The 20,765-nt window shown below is 47.2% G+C and overlaps 1 protein-coding gene across 1 annotated transcript in view; it reads left to right on the forward strand.

The window, feature by feature from the left end:
- Positions 1-20,765, forward strand: part of Ezr (ezrin) — a 45,883-nt gene that overhangs the window by 23,179 nt on the left and 1,939 nt on the right. The window contains exons 4-12 of the mRNA XM_020166714.2: positions 2,980-3,075; positions 3,909-4,183; positions 4,813-4,896; positions 5,658-5,804; positions 12,419-12,515; positions 16,896-17,059; positions 17,408-17,538; positions 18,347-18,507; positions 18,856-18,948. Coding sequence (XP_020022303.1) covers positions 2,980-3,075; positions 3,909-4,183; positions 4,813-4,896; positions 5,658-5,804; positions 12,419-12,515; positions 16,896-17,059; positions 17,408-17,538; positions 18,347-18,507; positions 18,856-18,948 — 1,248 coding nt within the window. The remainder of the gene's footprint in view (positions 1-2,979; positions 3,076-3,908; positions 4,184-4,812; positions 4,897-5,657; positions 5,805-12,418; positions 12,516-16,895; positions 17,060-17,407; positions 17,539-18,346; positions 18,508-18,855; positions 18,949-20,765) is intronic.

A 20,765-nucleotide genomic window follows, 5' to 3' on the forward strand; every position in this document is an offset into this window, starting at 1 on the left:
CAAAACTTGAGGCAAGTGGCAGAGTTTGAAGAAGAACAGTGAGCCTTTTTCCATGGAATCGGTCCAGGCTCTAGAGAGCAGAATCTACTTTTCCAGGCTAAGTAAGTTCTGCTCAGAGGCAGGAGTCCAGGGGGCACAGGGCCAGAGGAGAGTTACAAGGCACTTGAAGTAGAGCCTGCTTCTCCAAATGGCCCTGCTGGCAGCAGCTGTGTCCTGCATTTGAGCACCAAAGCTGAAAATGCCAGTGGCTGGCAGCTCCAGGTGGCTCCACCCATGCTTGATCCAATCTCTGTCCCCTCCAGAAAGTCAGCACCTAGTAATGCCAGGACTTTCAGCTAAGCCAGGTGTGCCTGCCGGTCCTACAGAGGTAGGTGTGGTCCAGGCAGCTGGTCATCGTGACTCTTGTCACTATTGTTTTGAAGTCCTTTCTTGGGTATGCTTCACCTATTAAGAATAAAGATACTTACTGCTCCAGGTGGGGCTGGATTTAGGCTGCAAATGTAAAGGTTTCTCTTGAAACCTTTAGATAATTTTAGGTAAGTTGAGTGGAGCCTGCTGAGAGCTGGGTGGTTCAGTGGCTAGGACCTGAGCCTGCCCTGGCTTCCAGTGTTGGCTCTGCCCCCATGCAGCATATCCCCTGGTCACCTTCCCAGACACTACAGTCCTTGCCTATAAATGAGTGGTGGGGCACCCAACAAAATTGTTCTGAAGGTAGCGAAGGAAACTCTAGGACAAGAGGAAAAACTAGAGAAATTTGATGAGAAGCTCGTTCAGGGACCAGGCACTGAAATATGTCCTTCATGGAGCCAGGCAAAAGAGACTTCAGAGGTGAGTCAGTCTCCTCCCACCCCATCTCACCTGTCCTTGCAGCTCTTCTGTAAGCAGCCGCTCTCCTGGCCAGTGTAGACCCTGCAGAGTATTGCTATCTATACTGGACTCCAGTCTAGGATTCCAGTTTGCTGGAACTGCCATCCCAGGACCAAACTAGGACTGGACAGACACCAGGCCTCCTGCTGTGCTGGGGGAGGGGGCCCCCAGCTGTTGCTTGAGGTCATGTGAAACAGATACCCCCAGCCTTTTCCTTCTAAAACCTGCCATCCAAACCCCTATGAGGCAGAGCTGAGAACTTGACCTGCACACTGTCGAGACTCTCCTCTGTGGGAGGTGAAGCAAAGGACCTTGAAGGCAATGGTGAGGGGTGTTTTTATTAGGAATGTGGAATTTTCCCATAGGGAGGACCTATGGGGTGGCCTTTAAAATGCATTGAAGAAAGGATGATTGTTTAACTCCATTGTGACATTTTGAGGAAGCCATGGTGATACAAACGGGGCTTTGAAATAGATACCAATGACAGTTACACTGAAAACAGAAGATTTCTACAGTGAAGATGTATGGTAGATCAGAGAAACCAGGGATGGCTTTCCACTGAGAGAGTCTGGGTCATGGCTGTGCAGCACAGTTCCAAATTTGTGATTTGCACCATTGTAGTAAGATGGAGAAAAGAAATCCGAGTTGTGACTCTAATGATGAACATGAGTGTTAAGAGTGATGGAGAGGAAGGTCAGGTGGACGAAAGTTCTTCCCAGCTTTTCAGAACTAGGCAGAGGCTGAGGATTGGTGGATAAAGTGGAAAGACTAGATTACAGCAGGCACCTGCTTTGTGCATAGGACTTTTGTAACTTTGAAACAATCTCAGATGACAAGGTGCAGGTTTGTGGAGAACAGGCAGTAATCAGGATTGAGTATAGAGATCTGATCTTTGCTCTTTCTGTACTTAGCTGAGAGAGCACAAAAGACATTGGGGGAGCAGAGCACTGTATGCAAGTCTGAATTTCCTTCACATCATTCTACAATGAAGAATTGTAGGTGTAGTCCATCCTCGATGTTTTTGGGGGTGAGTGGAGGGAGAGATGAACAGATCAGCCCTTGGCATTCATTAAACAGAGACTTCTAGAGCATTAGCATCTGCCCTGCTTCAGATGGGGTACAGGCCAGGTCATGTGTTTTTTTGAAATTGCAACTTTTACTTTAAGCAGGTGTCCCATGTGTGGTTTCTAGTGTGTTCAGTACTCTTTGTTTAAATGTCTTAGAAGGCATGTGTTTGAAGAACAGTAATGAATAAACATTTTTTAAAGGTTTAACATTATATGTCATGGGATTTTAGATTACATGTCCAATCTGTAAGACTTGGTTCTGATGTTCAACACATCTGACTGCTGCTGTTTTTTCTTGTTTCCAAGATGCTCATGAAAATAACCAGCCCAAGGTGCTCCCTATAATGAAACATGAGAGACTTTTTTCCCAGTGTCATGGAGACTTTTAACATATGAACTCCTTGCTGTGACCTAGGCTTGGGACCCTACCAGAGCTACAGAATTTCACATTTCTGGAGGCCTAAATGGCCTGATATGTGTGTAGCCCCTGACACCTTGAACACCCCAACCTGTCCCCCACCTGCTTTCTGCCTCCCAAGGACCACTCATTACCTGCCTGCTCCTTAGTAAGCCAGATTCCTGAGTCAGCTGCCTGAGGGGCCTCAGTGTTATGCTAGTCATTTTCAGCCACTTCTCACCTGGGCTCCCTGATGGATGAACTCGCACCCGGACACACCTATTACTGACAGACCACACATCCCATGGTTCTGGGTGCTAGCCACAGCCCACTTTGGTTTTCATTCAGAAATGCATCTTGCAGTGTGAAAGAGTAGGAGTGTAGTTCATGAGATTTAATGATAACCATCTAAGTCTGTTCAGAGTTATATTAAACATACATTGTTTGTGGCTTTAGCAGAATAGTCCATGCAGGTCACAGGTCACATGAGACAGTGTGGGGTAGGGGGGATGCTGCTGGTCTGTGGGTTGGACCAAATAGGCAGATAGCAATCTCAGGAACTTCTGGCTACATGACTGCTGGTAGGTGTTGCCCAGGTGAGGGAGTTTCTTATGCCTGGGCCTCTCTTTTGCTCTTTCTCTCACACAGGTGGTTAAGACTATTGGCCTCCGGGAAGTATGGTACTTTGGCCTCCAGTATACAGACAATAAAGGATTTCCTACCTGGTTGAAACTTGATAAAAAGGTAAGGCGGGTTAACTATTTACAGGCTATTAATTGGAGTTGGTCTGCTTTGTGGACATTAAAACCAGAGCATTTCAACTCTGTCTTTTGTTTTCTTGTTCCTTCTTTGTGTAAAAGTTTTTATGGACAGGAACGCTGCAGGCTTCCAGTAAGCAAAGATATGAGTTGGAAATTAGATCCTGGCATCTCCCCAGTGCTCCCTCATTGAAGCAGGCGATGGTTAACTGCCTTCCTTTTAGTTGACCTTAGTTTTTTTTCAATGAGATTAATCTTAGAAACCATGAGTCACCCGCTGTGTCGTAAGAACCTGCTATTGCTTTGTTTGAACTTGTGATAGATTATCTTTCAATTCCAAAGATTGAGTAATTCCACTAACAATTAAAGAGACGCCATCAGCAAAATGTATTTTCTTCAAACTCTTCGAAAACTCTACTTTTTTCCCCACCCCCACCCCCTTTCTTGTCATGTCACTAAGCCAGGGCAAGAGGAGCAGGATGAAGTGTGGGGGTCAGTCTTGTGGTCCAGGACCAGACTGATAGGTGGGCATATTGCAAGATTGCAGGTCACTGGGGGCAGGAGTGGGGTCATTTCCATATCTGAATTCTCTGGGACTGATAAGATTGTCTTAGAAATGCCGGTAGGTGTGGCATGTCAGTAGTGTAGGTTTCCAGCAGAATGTGGATGTGTAATATACTTTACATTGACCTTGTTTACAAAAATGCATTTCAGAACAAATACTATTTTCTGAAAGCTGGCCGGAGGGCCACTTTTGAGTCACTTGTGAGTTCAGAAGTGGCTTTCAGTGTGTAATGAGAACTGACTTCTATCCCACAGGTGTCTGCCCAGGAGGTCAGGAAGGAGAACCCTGTCCAATTCAAGTTCCGAGCCAAGTTCTATCCTGAGGACGTGTCTGAGGAGCTCATCCAGGACATCACCCAGAAGCTGTTCTTCCTGCAGGTGAAAGAGGGGATTCTCAGTGATGAGATCTACTGCCCCCCAGAGACTGCCGTGCTCCTGGGGTCCTATGCTGTGCAGGCCAAGTTCGGCGACTATAACAAAGAAATGCACAAGTCCGGGTACCTCAATTCCGAGCGGCTGATCCCTCAGAGGTGAGCAGAGGGTAGTCTAGTCTGATTGAGCACAGGCCTCCGTCCTGCCATGGGGGTCGGACAAAAGTGGTTGTGAGAAGGAAGCAGGGGACTCTGTCAGGTTGAAGAGCAACTTTAGACTGGGACTATAGTCTTAATTTCTGGACTTCAGGACATCCTGAACCAGTGGTTCCTGCAAGGCACTAAGGATTAATAAGACACAGCCAAAGGGAAGGTGCATTGCTCTTTTTGTGGGCACTGACAGGTTGTTCTCACCTGGGGATCTCTCTGGCAGAATTAGGACCTGCCTGCTTAGCTCTGCCTGATGCGTAATAATCTGGCTTCTGCTAAGTCTGTCTTTATTCACTCATAGTAATAAAAATGACCCCTTTTGGAAGAAAAGGTCACTTAAAATATCTTCCTAAATTTCTTCAGCAGGACTGGCTTTGTCTTGTTCGAAATGCTAAATCTTCAGATTTCTTCTAAAAAATAAGCAATGCTATTGACCAGAAAGTAGAAACAAAAAAATCTCTGTGATTGTTTTATTTAAAAGGACAGTAGTAGTTTGAATGTGGGTGGAAAGCAGCCCTGTAGCTCTCGTCTCTCAGCCTCTGACATTCACAGTACTGTATCATCCTCTTGCAACCCAGAGTCATGGACCAGCACAAACTCACCAGGGACCAGTGGGAGGACCGGATCCAGGTGTGGCACGCAGAACACCGTGGGATGCTCAAGTGAGTGCTGGCTTTTCCAACTTGTCTTCTTCTCAGGGGACTCCAGGTAGTGCTTTCAAAGTGGTCAGCCTGAGGCCCAAGCTGCAGTCCTAGTACCTGGTGAGGTACCCCCCTCTAGCCACAAGTAGGGTTTTCTTATGGGGAGGGAGATTTGTTTTTGGTTTTGGAATTTTTTTAAACATGGCCAGAATCAGTTTAAGCTTTCAGGTCCTAAAAGCTCTTTCTCCCATTCTTTAGAATAAAGAAAATCGAATGTCTGAAACTCATTTAGTTGAGGGGAGCACTGATCACCAGCAAGTCGGACTAGGGGTTTCCATCTCCCTGCTAAAAAGAGGTGCTAGTTTGCCCATTTTTTATATGGTTGCCTTCAGAAGTATACAGAAATGAAAACCACACATACCAGGTGAGAAACACTGGTAACAGAGAAACATAAGCAAAGCATAAGGAAGAACAGAGAACATGTGGCTTTAAGGTAGTTAAGTGTACAGCCATGTCCCTGACTCTGGGCATCATTCTGCTTGAGTTTCCTTCTCAGACCGTAGCAGCAACTTTTTACACTATCCCAGCCTCACAAGTTCCTTTGCAGTTTGGGCCTCAGAGTGCCAGCATTCCCAACTGGCTTAAAAGTCCTGTGTAGGGAAAATGACTCAAAACCTGTAGCAGTGGCTACTAGTGTTGTGGGGGGAGGTGCCCTCTCACCGCCCCCACCCCCAATATGGAGCACTGCTAACCATTGCACCTGTGTTATATCTCCTCACTAGAGATAATGCTATGCTGGAGTACCTGAAGATTGCTCAGGACCTGGAAATGTACGGAATCAACTATTTCGAGATCAAAAATAAGAAAGGAACAGACCTTTGGCTTGGAGTTGATGCCCTTGGACTAAATATTTATGAGAAAGATGACAAGTGAGTTGAAGTTTATGGTTCTCTTTAGGTGGGCAGTGGGCCTGGAAACAAGGGTCACAATGGCAATGGTGTATGTGGGTTAACTTTGACATATTTGGCCCTTAACAGTCCAGAGTGTGAGTCTTTACAACTTTTGCATTGTGCTTTACCCATCTTGGAGGGCAGCCCCATCTGCCTCCTGTCTCCACAGTCTACTCAGCAGCACAGGGAATCTGGGGGAGGGCTGGAGGGGCAATGACCTCAGGACTCTGAGGACTCGGAAGAGAAATAGAGAGAATGGCAGCTGAGGAAGACTCCCTCCCATCAGACTGAGGCTCCCACCCCCAGCTGCCACAGGTCCCAGCACATCCATGACTCTTCCCCAAGCAGCCTGGCCCAGGTGAACTCCTGGCTTCAGGTTTATGCAAATCCAGCCAAGAATATTTATAGTGTGGTCAGACACTTGAAGATTCTGTAAGCCACAGCCTGCATGTCTGAGCAATTAGCTAAATCCCCTGAGCCTGCAGAAAGTGTCTAATTGCCTCACAGTAGTTCAAGTGTAAGTTGCAACTTACAGAGACCTGCCTGGCATTGGGAGTCTAGCTTCTTGTTACTGCAGATGCCGTGGTCCCTGATACGGTACTGCACATGCCTTCTTTCTGCCCAGGAAAACCATCTGCTTCATGAGAGCAAGTTTTCCATGGTACTTTCTTGAGCTCAGAGGATAAGCCTAGATTGTCAGTACTCCTGGTCAGAGACTTCCTAAATTTAACCCATAGGAGTTGGGAGTGGTGGTACACTCAGGAGGCTGAAGCAGAAGGATCGAAAAATCCCAGATCTACCTGGGCTACATGGCGAGATTCTCTTATCAAATTTTTTTTTAAAAGTACAAAACCACCTCTTGGGAAGAACAAGGAGAGAGGCTGCTTGGGTCCCGGCTCTGAGTGCCTTCCTTCCCTGAAGGATTCCCTAAGAGCCCTGTGGTGGCATCAGCTTCAGGGACTGGCAGAAGACAGCTACAGCTCTGGCTGGGAGGTGTGAGGCAGGAAAGCTCCAGAGTCTCAGTGCCTAGCCCTTTTGGTCTGCATGGAGCAGAGCTGCCCTGTGTCCTGGGATGAACCTCAGCCCATGGCATACATTCCAGTTCCCATCCCAGACCTGTGCGGTCCCTTTAAGTGGCCCTCTAGCACATCTACTCTGCCTGTTCCCAAATGTGTCTTCTCTCAGCTCCCCACGCCTCACATTCCCCCACAACCTTCTCTCTGGGTTTACTAGGGGAATGGTACTGCTTCTGACAGATGACACACACGTAAAGACTCTGTCTCTAGTCCCGGCAGAGTGTGTTCAGAGCAGGGCCTTGGGTTCATGCTCCATATACTACACTTGAGCCTGTGCACAGGGGAAAGCAGACTCTGTCCACCTAAAGGACCTGTCCTGGCCAGGAGTGGACTAAGCTACATGGCACCATGTGACACGCTTGTCAAAGTATCAAAAGAACTTGGGGGAACCGACAAGTGACCCACTGAGGCTTTGCGGTTTGCTCCTGCCTGAATGTGCTGGATGCAGTGTGAGTAGAGAAACGAGCTTTCTGAGTAGATAAGGGAACTAGGGGAACCACCCTGTGATCCTTCCTGATTTGGAGGCCAGGGGCTATGAGCTGTGCGGGAGAGCCATGTGTGTCCAGAGTCAGAGAGTACCCTGCATCCTCATGGGACTCATGGAAATGTGTGTGGGAAACTGCCTCTTTGAACTCTTGAATGACCAGATTTTGTAACTGAGCCGTGGCCAGAACTGTCCAAACAGGTTTTTCCAGCTGCAAAAAAACAGCCATAGGCAGGGACTTGCTGAAGCCAGCCTGTAACCTCCCCAACCCATGGAAGTGTTCTTTTCTTTTTTTTTTTCCCCAAGTAAAATTTGAGCCCTGTGTCCCACTTGGTCCTATCCTTGCTCCTCCTGATCCCCCATTCAGCAGTGCAGCTGGCAGCTCTTGATGGATCTTCTCCTCACAGAGTGTGCCACGGCACTGGGCAGCTTCACATCCCATCTGCTCCCCCTTTTCCTGAAGGCATGTCCTGTCTTCAAAGGAAAAGCACTTAGGTGGACATTTACCAGTTGACAGGCCCCAGTTCTTTTGCAGATATTGACATCATGGTTAGAGGTATAAGCAGGAGATTGTTCCTGGGGCCTGAGGAACTGCCAGCACTCTAACTGGGCTCGGTGTTGAGTTGCTATCTTTACCAATAGAACTAATGGTGAGAATTAGATATTCTTGATACATTGTTCACGAGAGGAATCTGATACATATCCAGTATGTAAATTGAGCTATAAGAGATTTAAGGGCACATCTTTATTGTATCCTTTTTGGAATTCAATAGGCTGTGACTGGGAAATGTCTCTTGGGGGGTCCCCTTTTAATGATATATGTCACCATTCAGTGGGAGCATAGAAGACTAAAGCATTTGTCTCCTCCCCTTTCTTTTTTTAAAACCCTTAGCTTGGGAGAGGAGGAGAAGTGGCCAAACACCTTCCCTAACAGGCAGCATACGCTTATAGTAGAGGAAGTCCAATTGAGCTGGGTTACACTTCTACCTGAAACTCTCAAACCAGACACAAAAACTAAATGAAAGTTCTTTTGTCCTTAGAAAGCATGTATTCCCCCCTGAGTTTCATCCCTCTGCAGGCTCACTTTATAGAGTACTGGTGACATTTATAAAGGTGGAATATTTTGAAACTGGCAAGGTTCTGGGCTCCCACCCTTCAAGAGAGAGGATGCTGGGGAGCTGTGGACAAGTTGGGGGCTGAACTCCATGTGTGAGATTACTCAGTATAGTATTTGCTGTCTCATGTCTGTTTTTGACTCCATACCATTCACTGTTAGCCCTCCAGCCTCTGTTGGCACATTTCAAAGTAAATCATGGCATCTGTATTTTTCCCCAAAAGGAAAACACAGGTCACTTAGTCTCTACTAAATACATTTTGATGTAAGTTTTAAGTATAACAAAATGTAGTCTTAACTGTTCATTTGCTGAATTTTGACAAATTAAATATGCCTGTAAAATACAAAATCTTACCAAGGCATGGAATATTTTTACCCTGAGCTGTAGATTTTGAATTTAAAATTTTTAACTATTCATTCTTTCATTCTTAAATCATACCAGACTTCAACATGGTTCCACAAGTAATACAAAGAATTCCCATGTACCCTTTACCCAGCTCCCTCAAATGTAAATACCCTATGTAATGATAGTCCAAGTAACAAAATCAGGAGGCTGATATTGGTTCAGTAGCAGTAACAGTCTGTAGACCTTATTTCCATTTGAATTCGAGTCCCGCTAGCTTTCTGCCCCAGGATCCAGTCAAATCACTCCAATGTTTGTCATCTCCTACAGTCTTCTTTGAGCTGGGACAGTTTCACAGTCTTTGTGTAACTTCATATTTTTGAAGAGTATTAGCTATTGGCGTGCAGGAACCCCTCAAGTTGGATTTGGAGTCCCACAAAAGGGCCGTGGGCCTCCTATGAGGTGGCAGTGGTGTAAGTGTGTCCAGCCCCTAGTGGTGCTAACTGGATCACATGGTCGGCCATAGTTTCTGTCCTTCCTGTTGTAATTGGTATGTTTTGAGGAGGTACTGTGAAACTGTGTAACTGTACTGGTTCTCACACTTTCATTTATTAATCCTAGCATCCTTGATGAGGTTTACATGAAATAATTATTGCTATGATATGACAAATGGTGGGGTTTTGTTTTGTTTTGTTTTTAGAAAAGGCTTTTATGTATTAACTAGAATTCTTTAAGGAGCCAGTTTCTCTTCGCCACTTACTCAGTTATCTGTATTGACAGGATATTTGTCTTAGTCTTTGTGCTGCAGTCTGTTAGTAGTGATAGTTATTTTATTGCTCAAATTGTTTGAGATTTGACCTATGGGAGCCCTTTGGAGTTTGAGCCTGTGTCCTTTCTATGTGGCCTCACTGTTCTGTGACATATCCTTACCCTTCTGGCCTCTCAGATGCTATAGGATCATCCTGGTCTTTCCTGACTCAATCCCAGCCCTTGGTTGGGTTTTTCTCCAAAGACCTCCGTAATGCTTACTGGAGAATGCCACTTTTTATTTTTATTTATTTATTTTTGAGACCAGGTCTTGTAATGTAGCTCAGGCTGGCCTCAAACTTGTAATCCTCCTGCTTCCACCTCCCAAGTTCTGGGGTTATAGGCGTGTGCCACCAATTCCTACTCCTCTTCTTCTTCTTCTTCTTCTTCTTCTTCTTTTTTTAAATGGGTAGCTTAGCAAGGACACTTAAAATACAAATCCTGTAGCAATCTTCTGGGTGGACCATGTTCATGCCCTATATGTAATCTCTTTAAAAAAAAAAAAAGAAGAAAAGGGAATCCTTGTAGGCTCTCATTCTCCAGCTGTGGTTAAGAATTAAAGGAAGTTATTTAACTTGGAAATGAGTCATAACTTTCATGTTCAGCCCTCATCCTTTGATACTGCAATTATGCTTATGAGTGGCTAGGGATTATTATATGAGGTTTCAAAGTCTTAAAAAGACAAACTTTTCAGACACACTGGAAAATAGAGGATAGAGGCCATGGTGCACCAAACCCTTCAAAGAGAGACACCTGTCAAGCTCAGAAGCCTGAGTTTTCTAGGACCAGAAACTGTTTGGAGAAACCTGGGTAATGCCTGGAGCTGAGGAGCTAGGATTGCTGCTATTCCAGAGCAGTGGCTGCTTGCCAGTGCCCCTTTCCTGGCCTTTCCATGTAGGAAGCACATGGGCAGGATCGGGCTGTATCCTGAGTTCCTTTACAACACTCTGAGACCTGTAAACAAAACACGCCTACAACATACATGAAGATGAAATAACAGAACAAACTCCCTGTGTATTTGAGTGCCATGAGCCATGTTAGCCACCTATGTTTTACAAGCATTGGTGATCATACAGAATAGAATTAGAAAAAGGATGTATGCTGCCCGGTGAGGTGGCTTGCACCTGTAATCCTAGCTACTTGGGAGATGGAGACAAGGAGATTGCAGTTCAAGGCCAGCCTGAGCAAAAAGATTACAAGACCCCATCTCAACCAATAAAAAGTTAGCCATGATGGCACACACCTGTCATCACGGCCATGCAGGAAGCATAAATAGGAAGATCGTGGTCCAGGCCAGCCTGGTCATAAATACACCATCGTATGCAAAAAACAACTAAAGCATAAAAGGGCTGGGGATGTAGCTCAAGTGGTAGAGTGCCTGCCTGGCAAGCACAGGGCCCTGAGTTCAAACCCCAGTATTGCCAAAAAGCTTTGACATGTAAACCAATCTGGCCAGCAGTGTCCTTTATCACTCCCTACAGGTGAGCCATAGCTGCCGTGCCCTAGAAAAGCCACCTAGGGCTGGTGGAGTGGATCAGGTCGTAGTATGCCTGCTGGCAAGTGCAAGGCCCTGAGTTAAATTCCCTAGTACTGCAAACGAGAAAAGCCACCAGTCAGGCTTACTGCTTGACCTGGCTCTTGGCATAGCAAGACCTATGCGGCATATCAGCTTTTATTTAAATCTTTGAATAGGCAACAGATTCCTCCCCACCCCTGCTGTGTTCTACTGAAAGTTACAGATGTAGGAAAGGACTGTTTTTGATGGCAGCCCTTGAATAGTTGTTTGAGGGTTTGTCCTTACTTTCAGAATAGTATTAGCCCTGGTAGCATGTTGAAAGAGTAGGGTGGGAAGCATGAGGTAAGCAGAGTAGCATGGACTTTCTTGGGCATGCTCACAAGTAAGCCAGAATTCTGGCCAGGAGAGGAATAGTATCGATTACGCCCCTTTTGTGTACTCTGAGGGCCATCTTGGAAGCTGCAGGGTGACCCGGGACAGTCCCTGGCCAGGCAGGAGAACATGTATCATGAGCCCAGAGGAACAGAATCTCTACCAAGCCCCTGTCTGCTGCCCTCGGCATGCGGCTGCTGAGTGTGGCATGTCTGGGAAGCAGAAGGCAGGCTCTCCATTAGGGAAAATAGCAACTCACTATTTAAATAACACTAAGCGGTTATGCAGGAGAGGCCACCATAGGAAGGAAAGTAAGCATGTGTGCATGTTGGGGGGTGGGGAGGAGTAGTGGCAGCTGGGGACCTTGTGTTGAAAGCATAGGTTTGGGAATGAGGTGACAATTGATGCTGAATTAAGGACTCTTGACATATTTTGAAAAGAGGGGAATGGCTGGGTGATAGGGAATTAATTAGACCAACAGAATAAACTAGGGGCCCTGGCAGTATGAGAGGCGGGTAGGATGGAGGTGTGGGAGTGCAAGGTATAAGATGCTGGGGAGAGACTCAGATAGGACAGCGGATGTTCCCAACTGAGAGTGGCAGGTGACTGCAGGATTGCCAAGTGGAGTGACTGATTGCAGGTAGACGCCTAAAACTGAGAAAAACTAGAGTAGTCGTACAAGGTCACAGATACTCACAGACAGCCACTGCGCTTAACCTGGGACAGGTGAGGACTATTTAATAGTAGCATTTCTCATTCTTCTTGGACTAACTTTATATATTTTTAAATCGAGCTTAAAGAAATTAAAACTAGATTTGCAAACCTTTCTTAATCCAAATATACATCTAACCATCCTACCTCTTTTTTTTTTTAAACCTCAGGTTGACCCCAAAGATTGGCTTCCCTTGGAGTGAAATCAGGAACATCTCTTTCAATGACAAAAAATTTGTCATTAAGCCCATCGACAAGAAGGCACCTGTAAGTTCAACTGAGCTCCCCACAGATTCACCACTTACCATTCTCACAGCTACATGGGTTTTCAGGAGAACACTTGGGTTTCTGTATGTGCTGAGGAGCCTGTGGGACTCAGAGCTAGTCACTGAGGGTCAAGGATCCTTTGGACTGTGTGACTGACCACTGCAGTGGGAGGTTATTGTAGAGACCAGATATCCATCAAAAACTAGATGCCGTAACCTAAGCTTTCAGGTAGTCTTCATTCCATACAGAGGAAAGGGCAGTTCTGAGTCATTGGCCTTTGCCAAGTGATAAGCATTGTCCAAAACGCCATGTTGCTGCCGTAGCACACCCAGCTTGTGAATGTTCAGCACCGTGTGGCGAGCCAGCCTGCCTTAGACAGGGACCTGGGTGTGGAGCTCATGCTAGCATCTCTCCACTGGCTGGAGAACAGACAATGAGGCATTAAAGTCTTCATGAAGGACCAGAATTTGATTTTCAGTGTTCCCTCAAACTTACCCAAGTTAAAAAAAGTCCCAAATGTATCCAAACCAGTGCTAGTGCCCTGGGTTTCCTCTGTGCCTCGTTTCTCCCACACTGATGCAGGCCCCCACCTTTTCTCTCTGGTCACCCCATGCCGGTCACATGGTCTTCAGTCTGACACATCACCTGCGGCATCTCACACAGATGAGACTGGCAGGTGCTCACCCTGGAAGGGCATGCCTAGAAAAGGAGTTAACTCTTCGTATTCTAGCATTCGAAAATATAGATTGTTAGCTAAGGGCTGCCTCTGCACTATGGAAATTTATTTTGGTTTTATTCTGTTAAACGTAGCCAATGTTAGCTTAGAATACTTAAGATATACATATATGACTATAGTATGGTAAAAATGGTGAGGATTTTGTTTTCTCATCAAAAATCTAATTCTTCAAAAAAAAAAAAAATCTTGAAGAAAAATTCTGTTACACTCCTTTGGAGCCTGCTCTGAATTTTACCAAAATTAGAGATTGGAAAAGACTTTGTGTTCTCATGTCCTCTTTGCTCCCTAGGTACAGTGTTAAGCTTAGAGAGGCAAATGTGGGCTGGGGTCCATACCTTGGGTGACTCTCAAGCTTCTTGGGACCACTTTGAACTGCTAAACCCACTTGGGACACCATATGGTGTAGCTGTCCAATTACTTTTCCCCATATACGGGTTAGTCTAGTATAATTTAAAACCAGCAGGTCTTAACATTGTTTGTAAAAGTATTTTCTTTATTGAAATGTTTCCTGCTGTTTATAAACTCTTGACTCCTACTCCATGGGTAGCCCATGGTTCTTTAAAATTAACCTAGCATTTAATACTCCAAAGCTCCATGGTAACAATTCACATTAATGTGCAGTCCCACCAACCGAGGGTCACAGCGTACCCATGTGATATGGGCAGTAAGATTGGCACAGTTTGAAGTCAGGAAGATTCTGGTCTGTGGGTAGATTGCTGTCTATTCAGCCTGGTGCTACTAAGTTTTCAGAAATTTATTTTAGAAATTGAGCTGACTACAAAAGTTCTTTCTGGGATAGACTGTTTCAGAATTAGTGTATAAATGTTTAATTTGGTGTATAAAAGTTCAACTTTTGAAAAGCTGAAGAATATTTCATAATTATAAAATCCCAGAAGTGATTTGAGTTCATCTGGCTGAATCAATGCATATGTGTTCACTGCAAAGTAGCTGTATGGGAAGACTCGCTTAAAAAGAAAAGAAAGAACCATTGCTAGTGTATCAAGATGTCTAGAATTACAGGACTGCAGACATGTCATGGACAGTCATACCTCTCTCAGCCTTTCCCTGTGGGGAGAAGAAAGCAAATTTTCAAGTTTAAATTTTTATGTAAAAAATAGAAGAGGAAATTCCAAAGGTCAAGGAGTTATGGGATTCTTTATCTGCTGTGGCCTTACAAACAGAACCCCCTGTCCTGGCATTTTCTGCAGGGAACTCTCAAAACCTGCTGGGTCGGGGAGGTGGGACGGAGGGGCAGCTCTTTTTTAAAAGCCAGCTTCTCTTTTCTGCCAAGTAACACAGCAGTTTGGGACCACATTTTGACTCTTAGGTGGCATCTCCAATCCCACTACCCTCCCAGCTTGTCCAGGTAGCCTGTAGGGGTTGAGACAACTGTCTTTCCTTTCAGAATAGGGCTTTCCATCCCTGTAGCCTCAGAGAGTTCTTAAGGAACTGCTTAACTGCCTTTGAAATGTTGGAAAGTGGCCAGCCTTCTCTTTCCCAGGAATCCTCTGTCCGGGCTCCCACTGTCTGTCCCTCCCTGGTCCTGGGACTAGACAATGGAGATGGGCTTCCTGGGAAACTTCCTGGAATTCCTGCTAAGGCTCTGTCTCCTCCTCTTTTGCCCACCTAGATTCAGAGGATCTCTGGTTCACTTTGTCTGTTTACCTTTTCTAGTTTCTGTGTCTAGGATGCAGGTTGTCTGCCATTTTGGAAAGCCTGCGCTAGGTGTCTTTCTGGTGTGGCTTTGCATTAGGAGGCACAGTTTGGGAACTTGGACTTTGAAATCCAAGTGTGTGAGTTTTTTGTTTTTAACTTGCTTTCTTTGGAAACTGGCTTTCTTCAAAGGCAGTGGGAATAATTTCCCTCCCACCCTCCTCTTCCCTGCTCAGCAGCCTGTTCCTAATTCTCAGGAGCGCTTGCCAGTAGTTCTAGGACCTATCTCCTAGGGGCAGAGATGGAGGAGTTCTCATGTTGGTGTACTTCTGACCCTTGACGCTGTTTGATTGATTTTTTTTTTCCCCCAAAGGGGAGTTGGTGCTAATCAGCATTTCTTTGCAAATACTTGTGAGTCACAGTGGAACCTACTTGGGCAGTGTGTCTCTGAAGCCATAATACACGGTTGTTTTCTCTTGTGTAATAGGAGATAGGCAGGTTATAAAAATTCCTGTTTCTCCCAGGCCTGCGGACTCCTCCCTGGGAAACCCGATGGCTTAATAACCAGTGTGTGAAACCAGAGGGGAGCCCCACCCAGGAAGCTTAGGAGTTCCGGGCTTAACCTCAGCCTCCCACCCCAGGGCTTCCAGAGCCAATGAAAGACTGGGGAGCTGCGTGTGCTCTCCTTGGGCGTGTCGCCTGGTGGGTCTGGTGTGCTCTGAAGGCCTGTGACGTGGCTGTGGGGTGGGACACACTGCTGCTTTGTTTTGGCCCCTTTTCCTGTTCTCTATGATCAGGATTTGGAGGCCAAGGGGCCCATGGTTAGGAAGAAGCAGGCAGAGGCATTTCAACACCTTAGGGAGCGCGTCTGTGCCCTGTTCCTTCTTCTGCTCCTTATGTTGATCATTTCAGGAGTTGGGAACCAAGATGGTCTGTCATCCCTGCCCAGGTCACAAAATTCCCAAATGCCTTGCTCTCTCCCCCACTTCAAGAACCCTTCTCCAGTATCTGGTTTGTAAGGCAGCTCACACACATCTGTGAGGGGTCACTTTGCATGTCAGCCAGTGTTTATTGTCCTAGGTGCCATTCAACATACTTAAACATTATTTAACTTAATCCTCATGACAGTCCCATTTGATACTGTCAGCACCATCTAATGGTTGACACTGAGGCTGGGTGTGGAGCATTGTTTTGATCCTGGAGAGAGAGAGATAGATGAATATAGCCCCTGCTCTCAGGCACCACTGGTCTATGGGAGCAAGAGGTACCAGAACCAAGCAGGGAAATAATGTGTTAGCACACTCACAAACATCTCTGTCAGGCATAGAAGCAGAGCTGGGGTCCTTGGGACAGGATTGAAGAATGACACTTCCAGTAGAAGGATGCTTATAGGTAGGACAGAGTGCAGCTGAGGTGCACATGTGGATGGTGGGGCTGGTGATCCAAGGCTGTGACATAAGATAGGCCCAGGAATCTGGAGCAATGGAGGTGAGGGTGGTGACTGGTCCAGGTGCTTGTGGCAGTGTGGGAGGTAAAAACGTTGTGGCAGAGGAGACAGGAAGCTCAGGAGATGTTAAGAATGCACCTATGCAAGAATGGGGACAGGTGTGGGACTGGAAATACCAAACATGGTACCCAGGAACAAGGCAGTACTGGGACTCAACTGATACTGGATTTCCCAAGGCTGGGAGAAGCCTCACCTTGAAAGCGTTGTGACATACACAGACCACACATACACACGCATGCTAGCACACCTGCACATACAGACCACAGATGTGTATGCGGACACATATGGGTGCACATGTACAACCAGGCACACAGACTGGATGCAGTACACCTCTCCCCCAGAGAACATACATTCCCGGTACAGACAATGTACATTTCTAGTCCCTCTCCTCTGCTATATTTATCCTTTTAGAAAGGTTCTAGAACTTTGTGAACTATGGTCTGGGAAAGAAAGCTGAGTCTAAGACACCTGTTCTGTCTTGCAGGACTTTGTGTTCTATGCCCCCCGCCTGAGAATCAACAAGCGGATTCTGCAGCTGTGCATGGGGAACCATGAGCTGTACATGCGTCGCAGGAAGCCTGACACCATCGAGGTACAGCAGATGAAGGCCCAGGCCCGAGAGGAGAAGCACCAGAAGCAGCTGGAGAGGTGAGTGGCCAGACCCACAGGGCACCACGGCCTGCTGCAGCTGCCTGGAGAAGCTGTGCTCTTCCTGGTCAGAAGAGCCTGGTAAACATAACCTAGTTTATGGGCCTCCGAGACCTGGGGCCTAAACAGTTCCATCCTTGTGGTGTTGCTCAGAGCCCAGTGCAGGGTCAGTGCTATGGCTAAGAGGCACCATTTCTGTGAGCTGGGGTCAGCTCCCACCACCTTTGTCATACCAGAATAACACGACACAGCAGGCAGGAAGTTCGCACAGGAATGTCCACTGTGTCTGCGAGCCAGCACCTGCCAGAACCTAACCCTTCCTGTGCCTCTGCCTCCTCTCTGTACCAGGCAACAGTTGGAAACTGAGAAGAAGAGGAGGGAAACTGTTGAGAGAGAGAAGGAGCAGATGCTGAGGGAGAAGGAGGAGTTGATGCTGCGGCTGCAGGACTATGAGCAGAAGACCAAGAAAGCAGAGAAAGGTAGGGAGCTTTGCACCACATGGCATGACTGCGCTGGTGTCTGTAACTGCCCCATAGAGGGGCAGACAGGGGCTACACACAGCCAGGAGGGGGCTTCCTCGAGAGAACACAGTTCAGTTTAACACAGCACCCACCAAGAGAGGCTTTGAACAGAGAAGTGATGACATGGCTGTTTAGGTTAGAAAGCAGCTCTATATTTCCGTTCAGTTAACTTCTATGCTGGTTGTTTTCAATTTTCCCAAGACCTTTTGAAGTGAGTACTGAATCACCACCATTTTCCTGGTGACAACATTAAGGTTTAGCAAGATGGAATCATCAGTCCATGGTCAGGCTGCAGTGAGTGACAAAGCTAGGCCACACTACCCAACCTTCTAGACTCAGACCCTCGGCCAGACCCTGCAGCCCACCTACAGCTGTCCACAGCTCAGCTCCATAGTGACACCTTGTCCAGTCAACCCAGGGAGCTTTCAGTATAGCAGGGAAACACCTGTGTTTGCTGGAACCTGGAATGACACTGGCAGGGCATTTCTGTGTTCTAGCTAGTGCCCAGGTGACGGGAGCCAAACAGACTGGCTGGAGAGAGGTGTGTCTGACCAGCTCTGTGCAGCAGTTTCTAACCTTCTCAAGGGAGTTATAGAAACAACAGCAATGATCCTGAAGTGTCCTTGGGCAAGGTTCACTGCCCTGTGACTCAGTCCATCACCCCCATCTCCTTCTGCCACCCTGGGGTGGGACGGAAGGCTTTTGTATCGTATGCCCCTGCCCTGGCTTGGGGATTTGAGCAGCTCTGGCTTTGTGTTCTCTGCAGAACTCTCTGACCAGATCGAGAGAGCCCTGCAGCTGGAGGAGGAGAGGAAGCGAGCCCAGGAAGACGCAGAGCGGCTGGAGGCTGACCGAGTGGCTGCACTGCGTGCCAAGGAGGAGCTGGAGAGACAGGCACAGGATCAGATAAAGAGCCAGGAGCAGCTGGTAGGGATTGCCTGGGTTTCAAGATGCTGAATTATGGAGAGGCTGCTTCTGGGGATGGAAAGAGCAACACCTGCCTTATAATGGCTTTCCTCCGAGTATAAGCACATCTGCTGAGGCCAGTGGCAGCCGCATGGAGGAATGAGGGGGAACTTGTGCTAATCCCAGTCAGGGAGGTGGACGTGGGCATCCAGGGTCCCACAGAGACACAGGGTGGCATGGATGGGCCCTGCTGGCTGTGAAGGTGGGGCACAGTGTGTCACCAGGAGGGCCATTCACCAACTCACACTCAGAAGTGAACTCTGCCCAAAGGACTCTAGAAACCACTTTAGCTTCATCTTCCCTTCCCAGGCTGCCGAGCTTGCAGAGTACACCGCCAAGATCGCACTCCTGGAGGAAGCACGGAGGCGCAAGGAGAACGAGGTGGAGGAGTGGCAGCACCGGGTGAGTCTGCACTCCAGAAACCCCTTTCATGGGGCACACCTCTGGTGGCCTCCTCTGGTGGACGGGTCAGGACGAGGGTCTAGCTTGGGTGACAGCTTGCATGGAGAGCCCTGGGATCTTTCACTATCCTTTGCTGATGCCAGCTGTACTGGTGAAGCACTAAGCCCCAAGGAATGGGCTCAGCCTTGTGCATTTGTGCAGTGTGCTGGTGTTGGATTAGCAGAGGAACAAAGACCTGCCTGTTCATTTCCACCACTCTGTTCCTGCCACCTGAGCCAGCCATGATCAGACCCTGATCAGGAACTAGTTTTAAATCCGATTACCTGGGTGCCCCCTGCAGTGGGGTTGAGGTGCCTGAAACAAGACCCGACAGTTGGAATATATTGCAGGAGGGCTCCAGGCTCTGCCATTGGTTGGGGGCTGTGGGGTGCTCACCTAGAGCCTTGGATTCCTTATTGCAGAATGGGGACAATACCCAACTCGGAACCCCTCCCTGTGGGTTAGAGCTCATGTGTGCAGGACCTTAAACAGGTTTGATGAGCTGTAGCTACAGTCATGAGACCTGTGATCTTATGTGCCCTCTAGGACAGCAGAGGGACCAGGTGGTTCATGTTAGGAGCCTAACACCAAGCTTTGGGAGCCTCCTCTCCTCTCCATCTCTTCTGCCTGCATCTTCTGCCTCTGGTGTCCCCTCCTGGGCTGGCCTGATGCCTCTCTTTTGCTGTTTCCCTACATGTTTTCCAAACCCCTGCCCTCCCCGCCCCCCTGCTATTCCTTCTTCCTAACCTGTTACAAGCACAGAGCTTGTTAAAACTTTTGGAGAGGAAAGCTGGTTACGAGCAGCTTAGGCAAAACTTGGGTGCACACAGCTGGTGGAGATGATGGCCCCCTGAGGGTGCTGGACAGATTTGAGGCAATGGATAGGAAGGTGCTTGGTGACAGTCCTCAAAGAGAGTGAGGCCACACAGCACAGCACTTCTGGTGGCAGACTGTAGTAGCTGGAGGACTGGGGTTTGAACTCAGGGCCTCGCACTTTAGTAGGCCGGTACTCTGCCACTTAAGCCATGCCCCCAGTCATTTATGCTTTCATTATTTTTCAGATAGGGTCTTGCATTTTTTGCCCAGGCCAGCCTAGACCATGATTCTCACACTGTAACTGGGATTACAGGCACACATGCTACCATAGCCAGGTTGTTTGTTGAGAAAGGGTCTAACTTTTTGATGGCCTCAAACAGCAATCCTATCAATCTCTGATTTACACAAAATTGGGATTATAGGTGTGAGCCACCATTCTTAGCTAGTTAATTTCTTTAATAATTTTTTCAAAAATATACATTGAGCATATACTAGGATTATAGGCAGAAAAAAAGAAAAGGCACTTGAAAAAATGTCTGGCCTATGTCATCTGTTACCTCCATGCGGTGGACATGCGTGGTGACTGCACAAAGGATCCTGCATGACCTTGTCCTCTGAGCAGTGCTTCAGCTTGGCTCCCTGCTGCTTCCAAATCCCTGTGCCCTTCACCAGGACACCACCCTGCTGCTCCTTCCTTCCTTCCTTCCTTCCCTCCTTCCTTCCCTCCCTCCTTCCTTCCTTTCTCTTCCCTTTCCCTTCCCTTTCCTTTTTCCTTTCCTTTCCATCACTGTTATCATACCTTAATAACACAAGGGGATTTCATTGTTGTAATCCCATACATCCATACATGTGTGCAGTACACCTTGAACAAGTTTACCCCTCCGCTATATTTCCATTCTTCTCCCCCTCTCCCCCCACCTTTTCAAACAGTGTTTGGTGGGCTCCATTATGCCGTCTTCATG

Source organism: Castor canadensis, chromosome 1, assembly GCF_047511655.1.
Source record: "Castor canadensis chromosome 1, mCasCan1.hap1v2, whole genome shotgun sequence".
Taxonomy (NCBI): Eukaryota; Metazoa; Chordata; class Mammalia; order Rodentia; family Castoridae; genus Castor; species Castor canadensis.